The 20,633-nt window shown below is 30.1% G+C and overlaps 2 protein-coding genes across 5 annotated transcripts; one reads left to right on the top strand and one right to left on the bottom strand.

Moving 5' to 3' along the window:
• Positions 1-1,547: 1,547 nt before the first annotated feature.
• LOC137834601 (KH domain-containing protein At5g56140-like) lies at positions 1,548-9,200 on the bottom strand. 2 transcript variants are annotated; one of them, XM_068642664.1, is made up of 7 exons: positions 8,896-9,200; positions 7,920-8,005; positions 3,698-3,843; positions 2,824-2,943; positions 2,624-2,740; positions 2,239-2,382; positions 1,548-2,146 (listed from the first exon to the last, which is right to left on the bottom strand). In XM_068642664.1, the coding sequence occupies exons 1-7, from the start codon at positions 9,006-9,008 to the stop codon at positions 1,997-1,999; spliced, it is 876 nt and encodes a 291-aa protein (XP_068498765.1). In that variant the 5' UTR covers positions 9,009-9,200; the 3' UTR covers positions 1,548-1,996. The 2 variants fall into 2 exon arrangements, with proteins under 2 accessions (XP_068498765.1, XP_068498767.1); XM_068642666.1 differs by having other exon boundaries at positions 3,698-3,804; positions 8,896-9,114.
• A 5,005-nt stretch (positions 9,201-14,205) lies between these two features.
• On the top strand, positions 14,206-16,401 carry LOC137834599 (phytolongin Phyl1.1). Of its 3 annotated transcripts, none has more exons than XM_068642659.1 (4): positions 14,206-14,383; positions 14,645-14,678; positions 14,964-15,036; positions 15,115-16,401. In XM_068642659.1, exon 4 carries the CDS (start codon positions 15,267-15,269, stop codon positions 16,101-16,103), a length of 837 nt encoding a protein of 278 aa, XP_068498760.1. In that variant the 5' UTR covers positions 14,206-14,383; positions 14,645-14,678; positions 14,964-15,036; positions 15,115-15,266; the 3' UTR covers positions 16,104-16,401. The 3 variants fall into 3 exon arrangements, with proteins under 3 accessions (XP_068498760.1, XP_068498761.1, XP_068498759.1); XM_068642660.1 differs by having other exon boundaries at positions 14,941-15,036; XM_068642658.1 differs by having other exon boundaries at positions 14,964-16,401.
• The last annotated feature ends 4,232 nt before the right edge of the window (positions 16,402-20,633 follow it).

Genomic DNA, 20,633 nt, shown 5'->3' with positions numbered 1-20,633 from the left:
GTACATAAATCTTATTTTAATTTAAAATAGACTACTTTTATATTTCATTATTGATTTTTAAATATTAAATTTAAATAAGAAATTTAAAATAAATAAGTTAAAAGAAAATCTCTTAAAGTGATTTTTATTGAATCCTTGAATTATAAATCTTAGTAATGTTATTGCTTAATATATTTAATTTAATTTATCCATAAAAAACAATGTAACATGGTTTAATTCATTTGGTCATCGGCAATAGTTAGGTGTGCTAGTTAATTTTATGTGAGGTGTGATAGTTGTATAGAAAAAATAATACAAAAATAGAAGATGCATTTACCAAAATTTTAAACTTAGGAAATAAAAGAAGATTTAGGAATACGGTAGATCTTGGTATTCTAAAATTGTTTTTTTAAGATAGATTGCATAATTTTACTTTGTAAGTTAATTAAATTTTATTTATATTTATATTTATAAGTAATTTATAAATACTTTGTGTTTCTTTTTAAAAAGTAAATTGCATGTCTTTTTAAGTGATGTGATGAAAATTAAATATTATATATAGGAAAGATCATTTATTTCTAATTTTATATTTGTTCTTTGTTTTTCATTTTATTAATGATTCGTTTTTAATTATACATTTGTTATTTGTTCTTCAACTCATTTAATGTGATCACTCTTAAACTTAATTCAATTTTAGGTGTACAACAAACTAGTATCATAACCACTTCAATCTCTGTTTACATCTATTGATGGTAAAATTTTGTAAAAAGAAAGATATCACTTCAAAAATTTAGAACTTTAATAAGAAACTTGTGGAAAACCAAGATAAAAAGAGAAACATGTATGAACACTATTTTCAGGAAGTATGTCACAGATAGAAAAGCATATTTAGTAGAGAAGCTCTTCATAACGAAATTAATTTATAAGAAATTGTTGTTGAAGAAACAAATATTTGAATTATGTATACTTTGAGCATAACAAGGATTACATTATACTTAAAAGAGGTTAAGTTTAGTCTCTACACAAAGAAACAATGTCTTGAAGCATCTGTGAATCATCTTCTAGGTTTGTTGTCTTTAAAAGGAACAAGAAGTTCAAGCAACAAAGGAAGAAGGTTGATCTCAAAGAAACAAATATCTTATCTGAGAAAGACTTGTATTGATATCTAAAAACCATCTGATTGTTTTTTTAGTATATGTTCTCAAAGGGTATGATTTGTCATCTTATAATATATTATCAAATTGTGTGCAATATGAAGTGTATTAATAGTGGATTTATATTCCAAAAAGTATTTTCCAAATCTAGAAACATATAAAAGATGGGGTTGCAGAATTGAGTGCCTATTATTCAAAGTAAAGTTTTAGTTCACTAAATGAAGCTTAGACTATAAAATGAAGACATTTGACCACTTGCATCTTTTCTTTCAAATGATGCAAGTTTCTAAGTGTCAAATCTTAGATTAAACCAAGTGCAGCAAATGTGAGGAGGAAGAAGATGTTGAGAATGAAAGAAAGTAACAAGGTAGTAATTAGTTTTAGTAAAAGAATGGAAGAAAGAGAAAAAAGGTATTTTGAGAAATTTAAAATCTACATTAGATACTACAAAATGTGAGCCATACACGCATTGAAGTAGATATTATCTGCCTCACAATCTATCATGACATAACCTTCCTCACAATTCCAAAACCATATCAAAACTGTCATTGCAAGCTTAAATATAAACCCACATATAATAATATATAGACAGATTTGGTGAATATCTAACCAAATCGCCTAACCGACACTAAAAAAAATCACCAAACTCAATTGGACTTTCACTACGTGCTACCATCTTTAAACCTCCCCCAAACTCAATGTAAACACACTGCACATAGAACAAGTTAGAACTGGCACTATGGTGCCAGTGCCCCGATGGCAATTCAGGGCATTCATTCACAGCACCACCACTCATGCATGGTAAACTGCTCATGTAGAAAATTAACACAAGCTCCAAAAGCCCTCTCACCCTCTAGGACGGTTTACCCCCTGGTCTTCGCCCTCTTCATACCAAGGCTGTTTTGGAAGGGTGAAACAGAACCTGACATGGGAGAGCCCTCCTCACGAAGAGTGCCATTCAACAGTGCTAGTTCCCGTAGCTGCTGCTTCTTGTAGAAATCCTGAGATTCATCCTGAAAGATGAAACTTCAAACAATTAGAACAAACAACGTCGCGATAAAGCTGTGTATCACCACCAATATCAATTGAATTCACATGAACATACCACCGGTTTGAGCAAATCTTCAAGTATGTCACGTGCCTGCAACAAGCGTGCATCAACTATTTCAACTGGTAATTCTGCCTCAACTAGAATGTGGAGAGGTTCGTTCAGATGTTCATACCCAGGTTTCCCTCTCATCATTTCCTCCTACAAATATATGATTAAAACTCATCAATGGAAGACGATTGCAACCAGAAGAAAGTCAGATCTTTAGATAAAATAAATAGTACTACATTAATCAGATGTAGGAGTAAACACTATGATTTGATATATGACATGATAAAATATTTTCTCAACAGATTTCAATTTTTCATCGTAGTGCAGTAATTTTATCAGGGTACAATAATCATGTTAGACTTGGAACCCGTAATGAAATGTTCATTCTTACCCTAGTTGGATCCTTAATGCTACCTCGGCCCCTGATCAAGACACGACAGTCAGTACTTGCTTCTACACGCTTTAGAGAGTTGCCTCTAGGGCCTAGAAGGCGACCAACAAAGTTAAACTGCAATAAACTAAAGTCAATAGTAGATCTTTCAACAAAATAAAATTTAACATAAATTGGGGCAGAGATAAGATCCTCCATACATTAGGAAATGTGTCCACGGGTATATCCACTCTGACTGTCTTTTTAACAATTAAACCGGATGAGCTACCTTGTGGACTCAGCCAGTTTGGTGTTGGTGAGGACTGTAACATGCTGGGTCTCTGCATGTTTTAATTCTAATGTCAATTACAAAAAAGAGACATGGAGGTCTATTTACTGGCATGCAGATGAAATTACTGCTGTATCAGAGGCCACCGATAGATCACCAAAAAGGGACAATACTAGCTGCTCAGAATTAAAAATAAGTTGAAAACACATAACGGAAAATAAAAACAAGCAAAGAGTATCTATGAGATGACAAAAATAAAGACAAAAATGCACACATGTCCTGACTATGATTATCAAGAAGAACTAGTGTGTCCGAATGAAATTTCAAATTATAGCTGAAGTCAGACTATTAAGGCATTAAGATAATTACAAGCAATTTTGGCAACTTAGCTAATAATTCATTAAACCTAATTAAACTTAACAGTTTCACTTTTCTTAAAAAGGCTGATGTTAGTATTCTACCATAATTCATGTTAATATACACAGATTTATCCAGATGCAAATATTCACCAGAGCAGTGATTTGGGAGAAAATTGTAAAGGCGGCTAAGTATTGACATGAAATTTATCTTGACATAAAGAAGATGAGATCCACTAACAGGATTTAGAAACAGAATCTAAGCTATAGAATAATTGTCAGATCTTGATGTTAGCTTTGCATTGCCTTTCACAAACAATTAGAACTACAATAACTAGAACAAATGTCATGAGTTAGCATGAGATGTAAAATTGAGTCAGAAATACTTCTAAAATACAGAATTAGATGAAAATGAATTAATGAAGTTATGTTAATGGTTAGTATCCATACTTCTGATTGAAATCGTGATGCCCATCCGTTCACATTGGCACCTCCGTTTGAAAATATTCCTCCAGTAGCCAGGGGGCTAGCTTGTTCAAGCCCACTTTGACCTAAAACTGATGCATTCCCCATCAGCGATGTTACACGCAAAATTTCTGCTCCAAAAATGTCAATTTTCAAGAAGAAGATTTACCAATCAGCATTTGTTAACATGTTAGCAGTCACTACATAATCGATGCAACACGGATGTTTCCTCAGTCAGTAAAAACTAATGCTATCCTTATGAGATATATTATAGCTTTTTATGGTAGTACTCTAAATGGTAAGGGGGGGAATGCACTTAATTGTCATATAATATTTAAAGAAAATAATATTACAAACTTAAATTGAAACTAGAAAACCTTTAAAGTCATTTAGTAAACCATTGAAACTGGTATTTCCAACATAAAAATATAATTTCAAAACATCTTTTAAAAATTGAACAATATTTAAGAATTTGTTTTGACAGAAACAATTCAAGGGTTTAAACAATATCTTGTAAGCACATACTATTAGGATAACGTAAAGCAGTAATCACATATACCAGCTGGAAAATTTTCTTTTTCTGCTTTCTCAGATGGAAAACAATTAGTAATAACACATCAGAGCCCATAAGGTATACACACTAAACTCTGCTAAAACCAAGCTAATTGAACCCCTAGTACCTCATTCAGATAAGTAAAAGATTAATGACATCTAATTTTATCAATTACTAAACAACCAAGACATCAACTCAAGAAATACCTTTCATACCCATTAAATGAGTATTTAAAAATAATTTAATTAATAAAGCATATATAATTAACATCTGATCCAATTTGGGTTCATTTAGGAACGAAGGAGAAGAGGATGAAAGGAAGGTGAAAAAAAGGGGAAAAAAATCAAGGGTTAAGTAATAATTATTCTTTCCCTTGGTGGACCTTTAAAATCGTCCAAATTAAAGGAAATCTCAAATGTCCGTAGAAATTTATAAGTGAGAATTTTGTGAGGTTACTTGATCCTCTCCACATTTTAGAAACTCCCAACGGAGAATATTTTCCCAAATCCTCCTTTTTCCCTCACATCTCATTTATTTAAACATACTCGTAATAATGGAAAAGGGATGATTTGTTATGAGGTGCATGAGAAGGCTTGCCATGATGTTTAAGAGCCTAAATTCCTGCATTTACTGAATCGTTCATGAAGAATTCTCCCAGCATTTCATGTCAGTAACAAGTAACTAAAACTGTGTAGGTACAGCACCCTAGACTTTCAATTGAAATCATACAGATTTCCTGCAACTAGTTTTGCCAAAAGCCAATTAAAAAATCTTGTGACTTACAGAAATCTAGCCTAGTGAGATGAAAGGTAAGGATACAAGGTGTGCAACAGGCCCTCTAAAAGGAGCAAACAAGTAGTCTTTCCATCAATTAAATCAGGAAATTAGATTGGAAACTTTTTAAAGGGTTCCCAACCAAGAGTTCCCAGTTAGAATGTTATTCCATTTACAATATGTCATTTCTAACTAATTACGTGTAGTTGAAGCTGCTATCACTGTTTCCACTGTCATGTGAAGGAAACTACAAGTTAACCGAAAATCCATCTGTGGCAATTCTAGGAAGAACACCTCACAAGAGAAGAAAAACAGTAACAATAGATCAGGTGAGGGAGGGATAGAGTGGAAACTCAGGAAATATATATCTGGTTGGAAGAAAGGTGAAACAAGGAGAGAACTCCTTCACCAGAATAGCCCCTTTCACAATCTATTAATGGTAGATAGGCTTAGTAACACAAATCCCCCTTATCTATTAACTGTCACCACCCCCAACTGTCAAACCCATTGGCAGCTCTGACTGACTAACTGACTAGTCAGCTGACTAACTACTAACTATTTTTTTCTTCTGCTTCTTCTCTAGTACACCTTCCAGATCCTCTCTTCACTTTCAATGTGCAGGGGTCAGGGGTCTGATACCATCCAAACCCATCCCTCATTAAAAAAATTGGTGATATTAGTTAAAACTAAAATAACAGTGGACCAAAAAGTATTAAACCTGTCAATCCTTTTCATTAAATTCTTCACATTGAACTCTTTCATACCATTGCTTCATATTCATTCATGCTACATTCTTAAACTTGTGCACTCCCAAACTTCCCCAATCTCAACAAACTTAAAAAGGTTTTTCAACAAATGCAACAATTAACTATAAAAGAATAAAATATACACACATGTGCACATAAATCGTATAATTCTCCTCACAGTTAAAGTGCAATTTTCTAGCACAGCATGGAAAAATGTACATTTATCCTTCTCTATTATGACCCTTTGTACTTTATGGTATCTTGAAATACAACGAATGTCATGAGCTTTCACACAATTTGTTGGCACACAATCTTCAGTTCCCAGAATAATTTATCATTCAACAGAAAATCTTTACACTTAACTTATCATAAACACTTTATTGGCTTCCCAAATTGTGTCCAAACTATGGTAAAACTGGAGAGAGAAACAATTGATATACGCCTGACTTAGCTTTCATCAAGAAAAGGCAAGTTACTAAAGTACAGCCATCAATGAAAGAAATTGACCATTTATAACTAGAAATGCTAGAAATAGTGGCTGGGCCCCAAAGCATCGGGCTGAAGAAGACCAAAAGGAGAACCATTTTTATTAGAGCTGGAAAGGAAGTACGTGTTTGTTCTTTTAACAAATTATTGAGTGACAAACATGAAAAAGAAAGGGCATAACAACTTATTGTATAATAAATACCAAAACATTGATATTAATGGAGTAAAAGGAAGCCAGGGAAGATAGTTATGCCAAAGCCAAACTATGGCATCAGTTGCAGTAATTGTCATGCTTCCTCTGTTTCTTTCTGGTTTATTCTCCTTCAGAAGTTTCACATCAGTTCATCAGTTTCAAGCTCTCTCATCACTGTCGTGCTCAAATCATCCACCACAATCTGACACCATTCGTGGAATATGCCAGCTCACCTTCTTTTGTCTCTGCCGCCTCAAAATCGTCCTCCATTGTACTCAACTGTGCTCTCACCACATCCTACAAAGCTCTCAATTTTCTGTCCTCTAATTTCCTCTCCATTGCCAGAGGCTCAGGGTTTTCTCATGAGAGAGAATTTGGGTTTAATTAAGGAACCACCATAATAGGTGCAGCTCAGGCTATAGTCCGAAAAAAGGGCATTCAATAAAAAAAAAGCAGGTACACAAAAAGTTGTATGATGGCTGGGAAGATGGCCATGGAGCACACACGCAAGCAAGGGGAAGTGGCACGTGACGAACATGTGGAAGTCTCCAACAACAGGGCTTCACGCAAGATGGTACATGTCGCTCATATGCCCGAAGGAGAACTGGCATGTGAGGGAAAATGTGGAGGTTTCCAGCAACAGGGCCTCAGAGATGACCAGGTCCACTGGACTCTGGAGGTCCTGCGGCAGTATTAGATTAGGTTCTGGAGATGTGGCAGATGGGACAGGACAGGCAGTGTTATGGAAATGGTGTGTTGATGGAAACTGTCAATCTTTCCTAATTTACAATAATTAGGGCATATGCGACACCAAGTTATATATATATATATATACATACATACATCATAGCATGAATCTACCAAAACACATTTCATATCTCTGTATATAACCAAGCAAATTAGCACGTACTTGCCTATATTGGGTGCTACGCAAAATAAATTATTTTTTATGCAACCTTAATGCAACATAAGTCCGACAACTACATTAATCCCCATAGTTCACGTTTCCTTGGGACTACAAAACATTAATGCAAATAATCAATCATTATTAGTTTAAGAATAATTAAACAGTTCAATGAAATTTACATACAGGTCTACAACATTAAAATGAAAAGTATTGAATTTAGTTATTGGCACAAACTTGTTCAGTTTGCTAAAGCACAGGTGTGCTCCCATAATCTACCATGGACTGAACATTTTTAATCATGGAATAAAATATGAAACATCACATAAATTTGAGTTCTGACTTATGCCAAAGTTAATAGACAACTGATTAAGCAGCTTCGCAATTGATAGATGCTTTGATATCCTATCCCTAGACAATAAGCGACTAGGAAGGAAGTAAAGTGATGTTATGATAAAGATAACTAAAGCACAGAGCGAGATGCAGTGGGAGGGAGGGGGGGGGGGGGCTTCATGCTTATTTTTACCACTAATTTGAGGGACGAATCTCACCTTGGTTTAATAATCGAAAGCACTGGGGAAGCACGGCCATGAACGGACTAAGCTTGTTGCGCTCTCCCAATAACTCAGATAGATATCTGAAAAGCAAGCAAAAAACCACACAATGAGAGTAGGACGATGTAGCCATTACAAAACACAAAACAAAAGTACAGTGTAATAAACACTTCAAGGACGAAGGGTCCATGACAATTTTTTTGCTAGGTAGTAAACCATGAACTAAAAAAACCATGAATAAAAAGTACAACAAAGAAACAAATGACAGCACTTTCACACATGCAAAGGCAGTACCAACAATGCAAAGTCATCTTCAGCAACAAACAACAACAAAGCCTTCTCCCACTAGGTCAAACAGGTCAAGTAAAAGGATCACACAACAACATAAACCCAATCAAAGAAAAACCAACTTATTTCCGATGAACTAAGCGCAAAGCAAAGTCATCTACAGCAAGATCAACTAATTTGCGACAAAGATCACCCTCCACGAAAGCAATCAGCGAAGCCAAAACAACAATCCATCCCAACAAAACTCAGTTCACAAACACGGAATCAAATCCACCATCCACTGTCCACAACCATTTTCCATCAACCAACTGCAGCAAAAGCGGCAGATCAGGCCACGAAAACCACCATCCAAACCATCCACCACGAAATCCAGCCACAAAAACAAAAGAAACAATCAACAATTGAAGTAAACACAGTGCGACTCCCCTTTGACCATTCCCGATAAACAACACCAAAACCCTATCCCCCTTCCCAGCCCGCAAAAAAACCCTCAGCCGAAGTCCGAATCAGTTAAACAAACACCATCGCAAGCGACACGAAAACTAGAGAAACAATCTCATCACCAGAATTTTTTAACACAGCAAGTAACAATCAATCCAAAGATCCAAGCAATCCACAAACACACATACACATGTACTGCGATAGTAATAAACAGAAACAGATATAGATATAGATATAGATATACTTGTCCTGCTCAGCTAGAGCGGAGGAGCGAAGAGCGGATAGGTGCGGCGAGGGAGGAGCGGATGGCGACGGCGGAAAGGCCATGTACCTGCCGGCGCCGGAGGAGGACATCATGTCTCGGCAAGCGAATCGGCAGCGCGGCTCACACAACAACCACGCTTGGCGACTGAGTGTGGTTGGTGAGAGAAAGAGGAGAAAGAGAGAGAGAAGAAAAAGGGTTTGTGCTGCTGTGCGTTTTATGGAAGGGACTGAGGGAGGTGGGACCCACACCCACCCACACTCTTCGTCGGTGCAATTATTACTGCTTCCAACACGTTTCGCAACAAATTCACTCGTTAATTATCAAAATAAATCAATTTTTCAAAAATTATCAAAATAAATAAATAAAAAATGACAAAATTTCATCTTAACCTAATATAATTTATTTTAACATATTTAAATTAAAATCGTGTCATATAATTTTACCTTAAATTATATTGTTTTTACAGATTTATTCTAAATTTTAAATCCTATGATTTTTTACAATTTTATTAATTTAGATAAAAAAAAAATGGTTTTTTTATTATTTTTTAATGATATTGATGATCTACGTTTTTTATTAAGATAAGTTTTTTTATATTTTTACTGTGATGATAGTGTTTTTTTTATTTTATTTAAAAATCAAAAAAATAAAAAATATATAAAACTAAAAAAAAATATCGCGAAATGTGAATTCAACGAATAACTCTTCATCGAAAATGTAACAATTACCATTGGTATATTATTTTTAAATCTTCATTAAAATAGTTTTTTAAAAAATAATAGAATGCAGTAAAAATAAATAAATGAAAATTCATAATAATAATAATAATAATAATTTTTTGCATTATTAATTTTGTGTGCCAACCAACACACTGTGCACACCCATCATTCTATATCTACCCCTCTCACACTTCAATTTAATGCAATTCTCCAAATTCATAAATTTTAATTTTTTTCTTTTTTTTTTTCTTTTTCAATGTGATTAATTTTTATTTTTATTATGGTTTATTTATTAATACTATCTTAATCCCCTCTACATTGGAACTTATAATTAACATTCTCATATTTAATTTTATTTCCTTATTATTATTATTATTATGACAATTATTAAATAAACTACCAACTAGTCTTTATTATAAATATAGAATGAGATTACACTATTTTTGGCATGAAGAAGTTGAAATAAATAAAAAATTAAAATCTATTTGTTTTCCTAACAAAATAATTTAAATACACTTACAATATCAAGAATGTGTATAATGTTATCTAATTATAAATCTACCTATATTCATAAATTAAACTTGAAAACTGATTTTATAGGTAACATTTAGAATTATTAATGAACCAGTACTTGTGAAAATTTATAAATGAATGGTTATTTTTTTGTATGTTATGTTTATTAAATATTTATTAAATATAGAATGTACTTAATTATGCTAATTTCATTCAATGTTTATTTTATTGAAGGTGAAATATTTATTGAATTTAATTAATGTACCATTTTTTTAACAAATGCGTTATAAATAAAAAAAAGTAAGAAAATAATACCTAACCTATTGGACTTTTGTTTCATGTAGTATTAGTATTACATTTACTACATAAAATATTTAATTAAGCATTTAATACTATATCTTAAATTAAATATTTAATTTATGTTTACTATTATTCCATATATATTTAATATTATTTTCTAAAATGTTTAATTTGATTAAAATTAGAGTAAATTGTGTAACTTTATTTGAGACTTTATAATATTATTTTTTATTTTTTTTATTTTTGTACTAATTCTCTCAATTTTTTAAAACGCAGCACATTATTATCTCTCATATATTATATTAATGATTATTTCTAAGATATCGCATCATGTGTTCCTCTTATAATAAAACATATAAAAAAACATGATAAATTTATGCATTTCTAACAAATACGTATAGTATAATTTATTCTTAAAATTATTTATTTAACTTTATATTTATAGTATTTATTAAATATATAATATATTGAGTTTAATATTATCATTAAACGTTATTTTAGTGAATATGAAATTTTTTTGTAATTTATTATATATATATATATATATATATATATGTGTAGAATATATTATTAAATGAGAAATAAACATGAAAAGTTATAAATCAAGATAAATGATTTTTTTAAACTTAATTTAAATTAGAAAATGTTTTACATAGTATTGATTATGATAAAATAGTCAACCAAATTAAAATGAAAATAAGTTATAATTATTTAATCACAAAACATTTATTAAATTATCTGATTTCCATTCTAATTATTCTGAAAGTCATCAATAATAACCTCTAATTAATTAATAGTATAAGTTTTTTTACTGTTATAATACAAGACAACTGAAATAATTAACTATTGCATTTATTATATATATTAATTAAATATTTAATAGATGTAACATATAGTTGAATATTTATTTAAAAACGTTTCATTAAAATTAATCGTATAATTGAATATTTCATTTTAAAAATATTTATTAAATACAAAACTTTCCATACCAATATTCACATGAAAAAAAAAATATCACAAATTTAATAGCTAACATTTTTCCTTATCACTTCATATATATTTGTAGATTGAAGGAATCCATTATACTGTAAAAAAAATAACTTGTATCGTTATATTAGAAAAAAAAAAACGATTAAAAATGAGATTTTTTCAAAAATTATTATTGAAATTGTTCCTTTTTCTAATATATATATATATATATATATATATATATATATATATATATAAATTCTATAAAGAGATGTTTTCCTGTTTTTATTGTTGTATAAAATTAATCTATAAATATATTTTTCTTAAGTTAAATATGTATGTTTATATGTAAGACTTTAACTCAAATATTAGAATAACAATTATGATATTAATATTTTTTTAAAATATATTAATAATTTTCATGACATTAATTTTTATACTCATTCACAAAATATATGATTAATTTACCTAATTTTGTTAGTGAAATATAATATATTTATTAATTTTCAAATTAATACATATAATATAGAATATATGGTGAAAATATATCATATAATGTATATGAAGGTAGGATTGAAATGTATATTTAAATTTTTTTAAATTTTCATAATAATTTAAAACTTTTTATTTTATTAGTGTGAAGCGATAATATACAATTAAAAACATATAAAAGGAAATAAAAATATATGTTTAGATTGTTATACTAGTCCATCTAACAATATTCATTATTATGTAGATTATCATTGTAAGTTACATGACTATTTCAGTCATTACTAGCTAATATTTCTGAAAATATTAATATGATTCAAAATAAATTTAATTATATTATTACGGTTACTTTTATGTATTCTAGGTAGTTGTGATTTAAAATAAAAGCAAGTTACATTAACTTGTTTTTATTATGATTTAAAATAAAAGCAAGTTAATATCACTTATGGTATACAACAATTAGTAAAACAACAATATGAAAAATGATTGATAACGCTTCTAAAATACAATAATCCCCATAAAGAGATCAAATAAATTTTAGATTCAACAATTCATAATTGAAAAAAAAATTGGGTTTCATATAGAAAAAAAAAATTAATTATAAATTTAGAAGTCAACAAATTATTATTGGATTATTAAATTGATATGTGTAGAATTTAGAAGTGAAAAAATTAATTATGAATTATGCGATTTTATATTTATTTGGAAGTTAAAGTGTAATTTTGCATGATGTAGTTTGAAATGTTGTTTTAGATTACACAATTCAAAATACAACACTTATTTTTTATTTTTTAATTATATAATTTGAATTTTTTTTATGATTCAATTTGAAATCTTGTATAAAACTGCATGAAGGGATATTTTTGACATTTCTTACTATGTATTGAGATGTGGGAAAAACATGGAGGTGCAGAATGGAATTACCCTAATCATATCATGCTACAGTTGCATTGTACACTTTTCTTTTTGGGCTTAGGCCCACACTTCAACCAATGATATTTGGGCTTTCCAATGCTATTTAGGTTATCAAAGTGTAAAAATTGTTTTTCACATTTTCACTTTCACTAATATATCTCTTTTTTAAAATTTGGCTACAATTAAAGTTCTTAGATTTTTAATTTTACAAATTTTGCTTAGTGATTAATTCACACGTATTTTTCATTTAAAACACTTGTCCAAAGAATTTGACTTATTTAACAACCAAAACTCACTGATTTTAATTAAATGAATTTTGCTCAGTAAATATATGACTTGTTATACGACATGTTTTATGCATAAGATAACATGAATCTAATGTATTTCAATCTATTTTCTACTTATCATTGAATAAAACACTTATAACTAACCACAACTCGAACCTATTATTCTTGTCTAGTATTCTAACATAAAATTGATAAAAGTACACACCAATTCAAATTCATTCAAGAATCAACAAGTTCAAATCAAACCATCACACAAACCTTCCAAAATACAGCCCTGTGACCATGTCACATTCACATCAAAGTTATTTACCCTAAAGTACTGTTAAAAGTTAAAACCAATTTCCCTTTTATTTTTAGTTTACTCAACACCAGACCAAAAGTTCAAATTCTACAAAACTCACAAGAAGTTAATTATGTACGTAGAAAGATCTAATAAATTATATAAACACACTCTTATGATTCTTGACTAGCAAATATTCATCCTAACTCTAAAAAGACTACATGCAACATAATTTTCTATATAAAATATTTTTCAAAACTATCTAAAAAAAATGATAAAGAAAAACTTATTCTAAAATATAAACTAATAAGATATTTTTCACTAAGATTTCTATAACAAATAAAATTAGATTTAAAAATAAAAATAAAAATTAATGACTCTTATAAAATAAAACTTGAATAACAAACTTTTATTTTATAAAGTTTTGTTAAAAATATTATCGACAAGTATTAAAAAGAGAGTGTACTTACAAATGTTTTAAAAAAAAGAAATGTTTATTAATGATAACAATAGTTTAAAAAAACACAATTTTAGTGTTATTAGCTAAGTTAATACCTTTTCACTTGAGTAAATTAAATAATTGAGTTTTATGATAGTAACATTTTAGTAAAAAAAAAAAAGTACTAAATCCACTATTTTTTTCTGAATCTAGAATAAGTTTTGACAAAGTATTTAAAAAATGATTAATTGAAAATAATTTAAAATCATGACCAGATTCATTCGAATAAAACAAATGATAAAATAGTTAAAGTTGAAATTATTATTAAAGTTTCGAATGAAATGAATAATAAATATGAGTCATTGGCAGCTTCAAAGTAAAACCAAAGAGCACAAAACATTGCATGTTAGATTCACACATTACACGGTTTGTGCCCGTGGCATTTTCGTCTTTCTTCCTTTCTCTCACTGTTCTTCTTCCTTCTTTCTTCTCTTTCTCTCACTTCTCTTATGAATCAATCTCTCATCCCCAACAACCACACATGCATCACCATCAGGTATGTTCATTCCGTGTTTTTAATTTTGGACAAGTTTTAGATTCTCAAAAACACTTAATCGGACTCATGCAAAAGAAAAAAAAAAATTATACTGATTGGAATTAGTTCTAGTTCAGCTTGATTTGTGACCCCATTTGCGGGTAAAGCAAAAGGGTAGTCTTGTTATTGTTGTTATTGTTGTAAAAATTTAATCTTGCTTGTGTTGTGGATCTTTGACTTCAGTTGAAGATTTTTAATTTTTTTTCCTTACCCTCTTTTCAGCTGTTGTTCTGAGTGAATGCTGCTACCCTTTAAGGTATTAAATCTGTCTCTGTCAAAATAGATTTGAAGTTTCTCTCTCTTTTTTTGGATTATTGATGGAGCAGATTTTGTGATCTGGGGATTTGGTTATCTTTTTCGGTTCAAATATTTAATGGGGTTAGGTTATCTGAGAATTTAAGATGGGTTATGTTTTGTTTTTTTATTTGCATGTTGGTTAATGTTATTGCTTTACCGACAGTTATTCTTTGAATGATGGAATATTTGTGTTTGTTCATGTGACTAATCAGTTGCTCAAGGCTTGTTTTGGTTTTCCCTACAGGTTTTTGACTGTATAGGTGGACAGTATCTTGCACTTTTCTTGGCTTTTGCCTCTTTCCTCGAGGGTTTATAGGGTTCTTCCTTTGCTAAATCTGGTTTGCTTAGGTTCTTCAGTTGGAATGAAACATTAAGACTTCGGTTTGATTTCGCAGTATAGGGATATCGGTGTTCAGCTAAGTCAAGTTAGCATTGAGATTCAGAATAAAGAGAAGAAAAATTGGTGTAACTTTTCTGATTTGTTGGCCTGGTATTGCGAAGGAGTTTGGTTGCAATCTGACTAGGGATATTGTTTACTGATTTTACGATGGATTCAATTCAGAATAAGGTTTATTACTGTTGTGTTTCTAAGGGTAACACTGTCCTATATGTCTATAGTGGTGGAGACCCGGAAGCTGAGAATGTTGCAGCCTTGTGTTTGGAGAGTGCTCCTCCTTTCCACAGGTGGTATTTTGAGACAATAGGTAAAAGGACTTATGGTTTTTTTATGGAAGATGGGTATGTTTACTTCACAATTATTGATAAAGGTCTTGGTAACTCGGTAGTTCTTCGGTTTCTGGAGCATGTTAGAGATGAATTCAAAAAGCTGGCTAAGAAAGGTTCAAGAGGAATTTTGCCAAACATGAACTCAAATCACTTTCAGGAAAAACTGGTTCCTGTCATTCGCAGTCTGATCACTTCATTGGAGAGTGTTTCTCATGGTAGTAGTAATTGGAGAGATGGCACTTGCATGTCTTATCAAGTGGATCTGTCTCCATCACCAAGTAGTTTGAATGGACAAATTGAGGGTGCTAGCTCAACAAAAGCCCCATTATTGGGAAAATCTAACAAGCCAGATAAGAAGAAAGTCAAGGATCATGTGATTGCCATGAGAGATGTTGAGTTGGAGGAGCATAGAAAATCTACAGATAGAGGAGCAAGGGCTGATTCAGGCAATCTGGATGGTGTAAGCCAAGGTGGTGCAGGTTCGTCGGTCTCTTTGCAAAAGGACATGGGTTCAATGAGGATAAGATCAGCCCCTCAAAACATCCGTAAGAAATGGTGGCGCCAAGTACGCATTGTTTTAGCTATTGATGCAGCTGTGTGTATAATATTATTTGTCATCTGGTTAGTAATATGTCATGGTGTATCCTGCATACGATAGAATTTGAAGTTCCTGTGACTGAATTTGAATCACTATCATATGGAACTTGACTTTTTCCCAATATGATTTGATCGACAACAGAAATTGGTTTCATCAACAGGGCACGCAGATGGAAGTTACACATTGGTCATGTTGATTAGATCTATAATATTGTTTGCAGGCATGTGCTTCTTGTCACCCATGTGTAGGCATTTTAATCTGTCGAGTCTACTGTACAGTTTCATCACTTTTAGTCATCTGTACTTGTATATGAATTTTGCAAAGATTTTAAAAGGGTCTTGATTGGCCTGTTTCTATAGATTTTTTTCTCTAAATAGATAACTCATTTCTAATATATAGACGACCAATATTCTGAAATCACAAGTTGTATATGCAGAATAACTATGCCTCCAAAATTCTTTAGATATGTTTAGACCACCTTTTATTGCTTAGATAATGTTGCTCACTGCTCATAAAATATATTCTTTTAAGGTATATGTCTAAATAAGTAATGGAGTTTGGAGAACCGCAAGCCATAAAGTAGTAGTTAAAGAAAGTGTATAGAATTATAGATCATTAAGTATGTCACAGAAATTTAGCTGATGTTGTATTCAAGATAGCTTGTTTCACTTCAGTTAGTGGGTTCTATGTAAGTTTTGCCTAATAGTGGAAAAGTGTCTTTGAAAGTGGATTGGGAAGTGCCTTTAAATCCAGGGTAGGTTTGCAATGGAAAAAGTAAGTTTGAGTTTAATCTTAGAATTCTTGCTGTTGATGCAAATCTCTACATCATGCATCATGAAACGAAAAATTAAATAAATGGACAAATTGGTTTGGCACACTCATACAAAATTGAGTGATAACTTGCAAAATAATGCTGTTTTTTTCCCTTTTTTCTTAACTCATACATTTGTAGCCCCTTTGTTGTAGATGAAGTGGATCAACTTGCTTGTGCAGTTGAGAAATTTGTTAAATTTTCCCCTGAGCTAAGCCTTATTGATAAAGTTAACTTCCTGTTTGTGCCATTACCCTTTCATTTGATTGTTTCTTGAAGATAATAACATAGCATGGCTGGCTCTTGATTTGAAACTCTTTGGATTTTATCACAGCAAAAATCCAACTTAAGGACCTACTTGTTGCTGTGGAAATGTTTCTTTATTTCTTCTGATCTTGACATGGTTTTTCTCACCTCTTACTGCACTGAAGCAAAACGTTTCCATGTAAAAATAAATCAATGAAGTTGCCATCAATTCCAGGAATAGCTCATAGATAAAAAAAATTAACACATAAATTTGAAGGATTTGACTGGTATTGTCCATTACCCTTTTGTTTAACAATCTTAGCAAAGTTGGTTATGTTATGCCTATGAAGAAGTCACGATTACTTGTGAGCTTTGACTACAAGTTAAAACAATTTTTTAGTGTTTTTTATGGCTTGTTATGTCACATAAGAATGATTCAAAGATTCAGAAATTTCAAGTCTGTGACTAGTCAGAGAATCAGTATTATCTTTTTCATTATCATGACATCAATAAATTGACTTGGTTCATAAAAGCTCAAGGTTGGTATCATGCACTAAGTTGAGGTGTCCAACTAAAATTTACTTTTCATTTCAAAGGTTTAGTTTATCTTGTTTCAATTACCTTTTTTGTATCATAAAACTCAAGTCCAAAATCTAGAATCACCCTTAAGGGGAAATTTACTCAGAAGTAAACTCAGTAAAATGTTGCATGGATGTTGTAGAAGCAGAGCTAGGAATACAATGTTACACTCCTTTTTTTTTGTTAAAAAGTTCTTCTGCAATGTTTGACAACTCTTATAATTGTACACAATTCTACAACTCTAAGTCTTCGAGATGATGAGTTTAGAAATAAATATATATAATAAAAGATAAATTTTTAATTAAATGATATATGTGATGAGTTTAGAAATAAATATATATTATAAAAGATAAATTTGTGATTAAATGATATAAAAAATATTAAAATAATAGCATTGAGAAATGTAACATTACCCTTCTGGTATATCTGATTACCCTTCATAACATTACCCTTCTGGTATATCTGATGTCTGTGCTGTCCATATTTGATACCCTTCTGCTATATCTGATGTTTGTGCTGTCCATATTTGATTATATTTTATATTTTTTATAATCTTTGAAATATTCTTTTCTGTTTTTAATGAGTTGGATGAAACGTCTTTAGAAAATTTATTCTGTTGACTGGTTCAAAGATGAAGTCAAATTGCAGAAATTGGTTTCATGGCTGGTGTTGTGCTTATTGGTTGTACCATTTCCTTGTCACATTTAATAAATTAGGTATCCAATGCTGGTGAGATTATTTATGCATAATACTTCTACTATTCATCTGGCTAAGGATCAATATTTGTTATTAGTTTATATAAAGTAAAAAAATTATAAGGTTCATAGCTTGGATTGGATTTGGCCAAATTTATCATCTAACTTCATCAAAATTACAGCCAAACTAGTGAAACATGCATTGGTTTCCCATTTATGCATGTTAAGACTTTTAAGAAATTTCTCCATAACAATCTTCTACAGCAGTTTTTAATGATATTTATTTCAAGATTTTTTTCTTCACATGAAGTCAAGCCTATTATGGCAATTTGCTTCTTCTTGAGAAACTTTCTCTCTTTCATCTTTTCCAACAACTCAAACATAATTAATCACAACTAGGTTTTTACCATTCATATTTTCTCCTTATTGATTTATATGAAATGTTCGACTATATATCTATGGATGGTCCGATAGCGATTTGATAACGAGTAACATAATATGTCGAACAAACTTTCAATAGGATAGACGATAAATAGGTATGATATATCATATTAGGAAGTGAATTTTAAGCATAACTCAACCTTGTAAAATCATATGAGATTTTCAACTTATATACTTATAAAATGTTATTATCTCTAGATGTAAAATCTCCAACATAATATATTATATATTGTATAATGTCATTTTTTCGAGTATGAGATCTCCAACATAATACATTAAGTCTTCTTGGTATAATATTATAATGGTTATTTCATACAAATTTCTTTTTCAACCAATATTTATACATAAGGTTTCAAATGAATGAAATGATTTGCTTTTAGAACATATTTCAATTACAATGCATAGGATTTGTACATACTATAATTCTTTGGTAGCATCTTGAATAATATTAATGTCAAAAGTTGCATCCACAAAGCTATCTTCCCTTCACTTTTACTTTAAGTACTTATAATGTAATTTTTATTGAGACAGATTAACTTTAAAATCAATATAAAATATTTCATTGCAAAATATGCTATTTGTTAATGGGAAAATGTCAAAATTTAAAATTTTTCTTTTTAAACAAGACTTTTATTTAACAAAAGCTATATTACTATCATGAATATTACACACTTGTATTATCAATGATGCAATATAGTAATATTTAATAAGATACATTTATTTTATACTACTCTTAATTAATATAATATACTATATGTAATATGTAATGTTAATATAATCCAGTTAAAAGTTTATTTTTTATCAAACAAAAAGGAATCAAAGTCTGAAAACACATAGTATAGTAATTATATTAAATATTTTTATAAAAATACTTAAATAAAATTGTTCCGATATCGTCAATATAGTCTCACATTATTCAGAATCGAGTCAATGGTAGTTTATATACTCCTTCAATCCATCAAGACGTCTTTTAAAGAAATTCGTGACAGAACACCAACATTCGTAACAGACAATATCTTAAATGCAATGATATTTATGTCTTAAATTTGATGAGGTTGAAAAAAACTATTTTCAGAAAACCAAAAAAGAAATTAAGGATTGAGTGTGAATGATGGACCTTGAATCCATTTTCATGCCATAATAATTTATTAATTTTATATGTTTTATCAAAGCAAATTGACAAGTACATATTATGTCTTTCCGACAAATTTGATAATAATTAGAAAAAAGAACTTTTGATTTGAAGATAATCATATGAGTCTCACATCAGACACAACTCAGAGATGAATTTGAAAAAAAGCTGCACTGTTCATTTACCAGCGTGAAGAAGAGCTTTGTGCACAAAAATAACGTTGTCAACATCAACTTTTAAATAAATATGAACAAAAAAAAAAAATCAGTTTATTTGTCAAATTTTATTATAGATGTATATAGGTTTTTGGATATATTACATAGATGAGACTGCTATCATTTTACTCAATTTCTTCCTCAACCTCCATCCTAGTTTTTTTTTAAAATTATATAATTTGTAAATTTTACAAATTCTAGAATTTAAAATACAAAATTGTATTTCAAATTTTATTGTGTGAAAATTATTTTTTGGGTTTAAAAATATATTCTGAATTTTAAATTTGAAATACAATTTTATATTTTTAATTCTAGAGTTTAAAAGGTATATTTTAGGTTAAAAATACTTTCAAAATTTTGGAATTTAGAATACAATTTTATATTTTGAATTTTAAAATATGAAATTCTAGAATCTGAAGGGGAAGAAAGGTGTCAATGTAAAAAAATGAATTTTTTTTTATCATTTTACAT

The sequence above is a fragment of the Phaseolus vulgaris genome, chromosome 5, assembly GCF_000499845.2.
Source record: "Phaseolus vulgaris cultivar G19833 chromosome 5, P. vulgaris v2.0, whole genome shotgun sequence".
NCBI lineage: Eukaryota > Viridiplantae > Streptophyta > Magnoliopsida > Fabales > Fabaceae > Phaseolus > Phaseolus vulgaris.
The sequence above is the reverse complement of the archived record's forward strand: the minus strand, read 5'-3'. Positions and strand labels throughout refer to the sequence as shown.

Coding starts and splice junctions, on each gene's coding strand:
- LOC137834599 (XM_068642659.1), top strand. CDS start 15,267: ATGGATTCAATTCAGAATAAGGTTTATTACTGTTGTGTTTCTAAGGGT.
- LOC137834601 (XM_068642664.1), bottom strand. CDS start 9,008: ATGATGTCCTCCTCCGGCGCCGGCAGGTACATGGCCTTTCCGCCGTCG. Junction 8,006..8,895: donor GCTCTAGCTGAGCAGGACAA/GTATATCTATAT, acceptor CTTGCTTTTCAG/ATATCTATCTGAGTTATTGG. Junction 2,944..3,697: donor CATCACGATTTCAATCAGAA/GTATGGATACTA, acceptor TAAAACATGCAG/AGACCCAGCATGTTACAGTC.